This window comes from Olea europaea, chromosome 21 (genome assembly GCF_002742605.1).
Source record: "Olea europaea var. sylvestris chromosome 21, O_europaea_v1, whole genome shotgun sequence".
NCBI lineage: Eukaryota > Viridiplantae > Streptophyta > Magnoliopsida > Lamiales > Oleaceae > Olea > Olea europaea.
The window spans coordinates 9079725-9088685 of record NC_036257.1 but is presented as its reverse complement, the minus strand read 5'-3'; the positions used below and the strand labels follow the sequence as shown (position 1 = coordinate 9088685).

At 32.2% G+C, this 8961-nt stretch overlaps 1 protein-coding gene across 1 annotated transcript; it reads right to left on the bottom strand.

Moving 5' to 3' along the window:
• Positions 1-392: 392 nt before the first annotated feature.
• On the bottom strand, positions 393-4768 carry LOC111370551 (quinone oxidoreductase PIG3-like). The gene is made up of 6 exons (XM_022992305.1): positions 4443-4768; positions 3897-4076; positions 3055-3136; positions 2848-2955; positions 2497-2655; positions 393-778 (listed from the first exon to the last, which is right to left on the bottom strand). Exons 1-6 carry the CDS (start codon positions 4692-4694, stop codon positions 579-581), a joined length of 981 nt encoding a protein of 326 aa, XP_022848073.1. The 5' UTR covers positions 4695-4768; the 3' UTR covers positions 393-578.
• Between the last annotated feature and the right edge of the window lie 4193 nt (positions 4769-8961).

Below are 8961 nucleotides of genomic sequence, written 5' to 3'. Positions count from 1 at the left end.
TAAATGAAAATGAATGAATAACCATAGGCTGCAATACCTCCTAACCATGAATTTTTAGTTTTGTATGACGATTATATATCTATATAAACAAAACAAATTAGAATCAATTTTTTGAACTAAGAAAAAGCTTTTGGATTCATGATTTGGAGGGGGAAAAATACACTTTTTGCCAAATGAGGCTAAGTTCACTTATTAGATGGTGTAAATTTTACTCTATCGCACTGAAGTTTATTTAGTACAACAAGATATATGTATATATAAGACAATGTTATGTGTACTTAATCGTTTACATATGACTTTACACTCCTCTTACATGGAAAGAGACCCACATACAATAAAATATGTTTGAGCCCCCTTCATATGCAGGGGGCATAATGCTATGTGTTAAGGTGTACACATAGCATTATTCATATATATAATGACATCATTTAAGTTAAATCCCCCACTTGAAAAGAAAAGGAAAAGGCACAAGTCTTGTGAAGAAAAAACAGATGAAAATTGTATTACAAAACAAACAGACGCGCCTCTACTGTATATTGATTGGTAATAACAGAGGTTGAAGACTATTTAAGAACACGTCATGGAGCCAAGAGGAGAATCTTTCCTATATGGTTGCTGCTTTCCATTAGGCGGTGAGCTTCTGCAGCTTCAGCTAATGGAAAACACTTGTACACGACGGGTTTTATCTTTCCTGAGGCGATAGCTGGCCATACATTTTTCTCTACCTCGCTCACAATCAGAGCTTTGTTGTCACGACTCCTATTTCGCAAGCCAGCAGCTGCAAACAAAGTCATAACTCAAAATATACTCCTAACAAAGAATCGATGTTATATAAGACTAAAGAAAACTATTTATACAAGTTATCGATAGTCCACAAAAAGTGATTTTGATATCATGGCCAACCAATCACGGCGGAATAAGAATTCTCTTCATTCTTCATGTAGACCACAATAGCAGTTGAAAATGAAAAATAGATATACGATAATATACTATAGGTAGTTGAATAATGCTCAATGAAAATAATAATTACTCCAAGGCAGTGTTTGATCAATCAAAGTTTTCCATGGAACTAGGAATTCCAATTCCAAGTTCTATTTTTTGTATGTTTGATACCATTATTTTCTAGGGAATAGGTTTTCTCCATTTTTCCAACCACGTAGACAATTTCCAGCTATTGTGGGTGGGAATTGATTTTCCAAGCAATGTTGACGATTTTTTATTTATTTATTTTTTTCTGTTCTTTTTTTTTTTTTGGAAACAAATTCTATTCCTAATTGTAAAAAAATATTTTACTTTAATTGACAATTTTTATGTAAAACAAAGTCAAACGAACATCAAAACATAGATGATTTTCTTAATTTTTTTTTGCAATGAAAACAAATTTCATCCCCAATATCAATAAATTTTATACCTTTAATTGACAATTTTTATGTAAAACAAAGCCAAACGAACACTAAAAAATACTTTCATTTCAAAAAATTTCACGTGGAAAATTATGCCAATCAAACACAATAATTTATAATTTTCAGAAAAACAATTTCTAGACAATTCAATTCCTTGGAATTCGTTTTCTTTCGACCCAAATTCTACTTTTGCAATCAAACGGACCCTAATAGAACTTGAGTGGCCATAATTTTCAGTAAACAAAGCAAACTCATTGATCAAATTCCCTGGTCCAATTAAAAGTTTTCAGTACCAAACTAAGCACAATGAGAGAGCTTCAATCTGATCACTTCAGTTTTCGTGATTTCTTTAACTTCATTTTCACTTCATCTGGTAATTTATTCTTCCTCTGTTTTCTTAGTGACATGGAATCTTCTCTCAAAACAACTACAATGCGATGCAACTGAAATGTTCCCCTTTTTCTTCTTAACATTTAGTTGCAATGGTATTGAGTAGTTGCCAAATTTCATTCGCTGAAGCCCCCTCCTACCCTTGTGTGACATTTTATATAGAAACATCTAAGGTAATCTAATTTGGTGGTTTCAGAGATTCCTCCAAAGTGCCAATTAATATTATAAACCCCGTGGAGAAGCATGATATTTTAAGAAGGTCGTAGGAGTTTCAAGTATCATTCTTGAACTGCAGACTCTTAACATTCATAATCAGCACATGAAGAAAAATCCCAAGTTCTGTGCAAAATTCACATTCTCTACAATATCTAGCCACATTTCCAAGAGGTTGCAGTTTTTTGTATTATACCTTTAGAAGTATCATATCCTCAACATTTTTTTTTATTTTTGGGTATTTTTCACTAAAAAAGGATATCTAAATGTAAGAGATTCTTTTGTAAGAAAATCAACCTTTGACGGTATTAAAATAGGAGGGTATTTTTCCTTTTTCTAAAAGTAATCACTATGTATTGTCACAAAATTGGCTTACTCCATATTTTCAAAGAATTATGATAGAGCGTTAAGAGTGTCAATTCTAGTTAGAAGCTTCAAAATGTAAAAAGTAAAAGAAAACATAAATTGGCGGAAGGTTTGAGCATGTTACACTGCACTGTGAGGCGTCTCGCTAGCAAGCCAGCAAGATTTACTTCTGTTTTTACTCCACCCATGAAGCCAATTATGAATAGCCGTCCATCAAAGTTTAGGCTGTCAATGTTCCTTTGAAGGTATGAACCACCAATGTTATCAAGTATAACATCAACACCTGCAATCAAACCCGCTCAAGTTGCTCAAGTTATATCTCAAAAATAATGTATGAATCATAGAAATGGGAAGATTATTGATTCGTGCTATTAAAATTTACATGGTGGGGTTGATTGCAAACTTGTATAGTGCATTCAAATGAAATCAAGATTGCAGAACTAAATTATTAGACTAGATATGAATGTTTTTCAACCTTTTCCTCCTGTTTCGTCCTTCACTCGTGCAACGAAATCTTCAGTCTTGTAGTTTATACAAACAGCAGCTCCAAGGTCCTTGCAAGCAGCTAGTTTTTCCTCACTTCCTGGTTAAAAAAGTTGATTATTTTATCGCCCAAAGAAGGAAGAACCCAAATTATCATAATCATTATTTCATGTCAATGGATGTGAATTTGGTAACACACCTGCAGTCACGAATACTTTCACTCCATGGTATGTAGCCAGTTGAATTGTAAATGTTCCAATTCCACTAGAGCCTCCATGGATCTGAAATAATATGCTCTTTCCAGTTTAACATATAGTAAAATCTGATAACTATATTAGCCTTCTGACAGATCTAAATTAACCAAAGATAATTGATATAAACATATTAGTCATCTCATTCCGTGTTAGCTTTCAGATTACTAGCATTCATTTCACTTTGCATTTTCCCCTATTTGAGAAATTCTCCATCTAAGTTAGTTCGCAGATCATCTCTCCACCTCTCTTTCTCCTCTTGAGATTTTTGCTTGATTCCAAAATAGTTAACTAAAAATGGTAAAGGTTCAACGTTAAAGTCTAACTTCTTTTAAGTCTGTACACAGGATTAAACCTTTAAAATGATTTTACATCATCATCAAGCAACAAAACTAGATCCATCAACAATAATAGGCATTTACAGTGAAAAGATTTTAGGTATATTACATCTCTGTACTTCGTAGTGGTCTTTGTTCATGTCAAAGTAAAATGTGCAACCCTTATTGTAAGTAACCTAGATGAACAGACTAGTTCCTTACTCCCTTCTCCAATTAGAAAGTCAGCTTCAACTTTACATCACCAAGCTCACGGTTTTCCCTTGCTTTATTCTATATCGACCAATATACATTTCAAAATTCATAAACTATCTGAATAGTGTTGCTCTTTGAAGTGCTGTCTTACTCTGATATTTTTCTACTAATAGATCACACGGCGAAATAATTCCTCATTAAAAAAAATCAATCACAAGAATCAATTAGATCAGAAAAATAAAACAAAATACGCAGTTTACCAGTAAAGTCTCCCCCTTGGATAGATGGCTCATCATAAAGATAGTAGACCAGACCGTGCAAGCTACTTCAGGAAAACTAGCTGCATCTTGCAGAGAAACACCAGGTGGGACAGGAAGAACCTGCCCAGAAGGTACAGCTATTTTCTCTGCGTATCCTCCCCCGCCAACTAAAGCACATACCTGCATTCACACAATTTCCTCCAATCATAATTTTTCCCCTAGTCCTCCTCTGAGAAGAAATTAGACATCACAAAATTGAACAATATAATGGCTATTTAACAAAGAGCTTGCGGCTCTGTGGCTTATTCATACCTAAAATAGGAACAAGTTCAATATTCTTTTCCATGAATAATTATACAGTTCTTTTGAGGGTCAGTCAATCAAAATACAGGTTCCATAACCAACAATTCATCAATACAAAGACATATTATGAATTCATAAACCGAGAATTCAGCTTCAAAACAAACAGGTAAACTGATAAAAAAAAATGCCCAATAAATAATTTATTCAATCATCCCATCAATACTCCAGAAATAGATGGAATACCTGATCACCAATTTTCCAGCGAGAAACATTTTTCCCAACGGCTTCAATGGTACCAGAGCATTCGAGACCCGGGTACAGGCTGTCACCCTTAGGCGGATCGTACCTACCCATCCGCTGAAGGGTGTCAGCTCTATTGAGGGCGGTGGCTACAATTCTGATCAAAACTTCATCATCTTTGATTTGTGGATCATCAACTTCTTTCAATTGAAGCACTTCTGGTCCACCAGGGCTTGTGATCACTACCGCCTTCATTCTTCCTTCTTACGGTTGCTTCGCTGTGTGGGTGAGAGAGTATGTTTTGTAGGCGTGGGGGTGAGTTCAGCGGCCCTCAGTGGAATGCAGAGGGCTTAATTGTCAATAAATAAATAATAATAATAATAATAATAATAATAATAATAATAATAATAATAATAATAATTTTTATCTTCCATTTAGCCCCCACTAAATTAAATTTCATTTTTCTCACTCTTATTTTCAATCTCACAATTTTCATAAAAGAATATTACACGTAAGTCCAAAAAAATAAAATTTCAACCATTTATTCTCCAAAAATAAACGTTATTCTACCTATTTTAATTTTAAAAAATGGGGGTAAAATGGGACTAAAATTGCACATTAGTCTCTAATTTTTAGCGACTGTTTCAATAAAACTGCACCTTCAAAAGATTGATGCTTTTACATTATTTAGCACATGTTTGATAGCCATTGTAAAGTGAAATTGAGAGACAATATTTTGATAGCGATTTTTTAAAGGATGTATAGTTAAAAAATAAGGAAAGATTTTGTATTTATGTGCAGAATATTTTATTGCATAAATATAACATTGAAAATGAGTATGAGAAATATATATATATTTTTTTAAAGTGAGTCAAGTAAGGGCTTAGTTCATATTTTAAAATAAATTTTATAAAATATATATGTGTGTGATTAAAAAGTACGGAAAAAATTTAAATTATAAAAAATTATTTTATTGAAAGAATGTATGATGAAAATGTGTTTGAAAAAAAAAATGAGATAACTCTCAAACATACCCTAGTGATGAAATTTTTGGGTGTTACATTTCATCAACAATAAAATTGTTTTAATAAAGTCATTATTTGTCATTAATTTTTTTTTCCATTTATAAACGAATAATGTTAAATGATATGTCCAAGTAAATATAATAATGAGACTCATTTAAATCCATTTCTCTTTTCAAATATGCATTAGTAGATAAAAAGTCACTTTTACTACAACAAAATTTTGCTGCATTGCATGCCCTAAAAAGTTCTTTACAGTGTAGAACCGAACATCATACAAGGAAATGTTGAAAAATACTCCTCTTTTTATGTTAACATTGAATGTTGTAACGAAATTATAAAGAACTTTTTCCAAATTAGATTCGAAATATACATAAGAAATAATATTACCTTTACTTTTGAACTATACCTTACGTTTCAGGCAGTTCCTTTTATGGTGCCCAGGTTTGTGGCAGAAATGACACGTACCTTTCGTGTGTTTCTTATTGTGGATTTGGACAAAAGACTCATTTATCTTTAGTGATCATTGCTTAATGTCATTTCCAAACCTTTTCTTATATTTCTTTCCAACTCCTTGATGACTCACGAGATGAACAAAATGACCTCCTTGCTTCTTAAACATTGTCTCCTCTTACATGAGCATACTGTACAATTTATTCACATTTCATTTATCATTTAAGGTATTATACTTCATATGGAATGGACCATATTCAAGAGGCGGAGCGTTGATTATAAATTGTACTAGAAAGTTCTCATCCACAGTAATCACAAGAGTCTTAACTCTTGCTGCAATGTTACTCATTTTAGCAACATGCTCGTGCATGGTATGAGAACCATCAAATTTCATGATGGTTAAGGAATCCATCAGTGTGCCAGAATTGACTTATCAGTTGTTTGGAAACGTTCTTCCACAAACTTTATATATTCCTTAGCAATCTCAATTTTTGGGATTGTGGAATTGATATTTTTTGCTAAGGTTATTCACATAAACATTAAGCTTAATCTGTTACACCTTTTCTCAAACCTTATGGAAAGATCTTTCATCAGTACTGCTCTCATCAATGAGGTCAACAAGTTTTCTCAATTTGAAGTGCCAAGTCTAAGTCCAAAATGCTTAAATTGAACTGGACTTGTTCATATCAGTTAGAGAAATTGATCCTATTGAACAGTGGTATAGATGACACATGCAAATGCAGAAAAACGAGGAACAGATACTACAAAATATAAAAGATACCCCACAAATGTCCACTCACCCCATGTATGTGAGTAGCTTGTGGGGGTTCTATAGACCCCCACTTTGCAAGGCAACATAAACCTTTACGAAAACCAAGAGGGCTGGTCTTTTCAACCCATATAGCAGAAGCATATATTGTATAATGTAAATGTTGAGAGGGAGTAAGTGGGATTAATATAATGGTTGTGTAAATGAAACAAATAAAATCCAGGAACTTACCGTAATTCACAAAATCATCAATCATTGGCCCTGTTTTATTTGTCCAGCGAAGCATATTCACAGAATGGTGCATATAAACATACAACCCATCTTGTAAAATTCAATAGGCATCCTAAAAAATAACAGTACTAAATTAATTCCAATTAAAACATGAGACGTTAATTGTATTTTAATTAAGTCCCAACAAATTATTTCTTTTAAATTTGAATAGAAATGAAAATAGTAATGGAAATCAAAATCAAAAGATTATTGAAAAGCAAAATGGAAGTTTTTTGATACCATCGAATAAAAAAATAAAGAATCGAAATCAAGAAGAAAAAAAAGAACACGGGCTAAGGGGATCTTGGATCCGTGCTTTCAAACCAACAAAAAGATATTGAAGAAGATTATGGCCCCCATTTTTCGGAAATGAAAATGGGTGGAATAGTGTTTTTTGAAAAATGAGTAATTGAAAAAGAAAGAAAAAATTACGATTTACGTGTAATATTATTTTGTGGAAGATTGTGTGATTAAAAATAGGAGAGAGAAAACTGAAATGTAACGAAATGAGATTCAAACATTGACTTAAAATTTAATCCGTGAATCTATAAGAAATAATTAAGGATCGATAAGCGAAAAATGGTAATCTTTAAGGAAAATCAAGAATTCCATAATCTGACTCTGAAACCACATGTAAGTAATTAAACTCTAATGCCAAGATTTTTAGAATTCATGATTTTCACATATAAATTTAATTGACCAAGAAACATACTTTGATCTATAGTAATAATTGAATAATTTAGACTTGCGAAAAAAGAAAAATAATAAAACAAGAAACCGTTCTTTCTTTTCCTCTCTGTAATTGATGAGTTTCATTCACATTTATAAGTAGAGAGGGACAGTTTCATAGGCTATTAAATTAACTATCAACTTTCCATCAAAGTGGATGGTTATAAAAATGTCACTCCTAAATGAGCCAATAGAATTTTAGTAATATTAACCACTTTAATTAATTCTTTAATAATATTATATGGGCCATTAAAATTGGTCCAACATTTGCAATATTAACCACTTTAATTAAGGGCAACTTGTGAAAATACCCTTAAAATTGTGGGTCTTTTGAAAAACCATATGAAAAGTGTTTTGGAAGTAAAAAAAAATGGTAATTGGGTCAAATAGCCTATTTCAAACTACATTTTGGGATTTTAGCCTTTGACAAAAATAAAATTTTTAAAATAAATATTTTAAATCATAACTTATAAACTACCTAATATACCCTTATTCAACGTCTAGAAAATGTAATTCCCAATTTCTCAAATCAATTGAATTCCTAAAACTTAAATCTAATAGTTATTCTCTCGGTGGACGATCCCCAAACCAACCCTTCTTATTTTCTCTTCGTGGCTTCCTCATCTTCAAATCTTGCTGCATTCAAAATCGGTTGCCTTCGTGTTCTTGAGTGAAAGGAGGAATTTGGTATGAAGATTTCATCTATTTTTTCAAGATTTATGGATTCGAAACTCGCCAAAGAGCTTCCGTACATGAATGTCCACTTCTAAGAACCAATTTCATAGTGGGTTATCCTCGCGTATGAATGTTTCCTCAAATTTTCATTTTTACTACGATTTATACGAATTTTTTTAGAGAAATTTGTGCAAGTAAGAACTATAATGATAGAATTGGCTTGTTTAAACCTTTCTTTTATTCATGTTTCTTGTATGTAGTGATTAAGTTTTAATGTAACCTGAGACATAACAATGCCTTGTGGGTTGAAAAAACATTTCTTGTTTCTGACTCCTATTGTTTCTGTTATATAATGGATATGCTTGCATCATCATAGAGGATGATATGCCTATAATTTGATGTTATTATCCTGTAAAATGTAGTCATCCTCGAATCTAGACTCTGTTATTGTGGAAACCACAATTATTCCCCATTGTGGATCCATTTCATCTTGAATTGATCAGCATTTCTACAGAATGTAGAGTAGTAACCTATTACAATTTAAAAGAGATGATGCGATGTCATTGCATGACAATTTAGGAGATTTCAGAATAAAAGTAAGCAC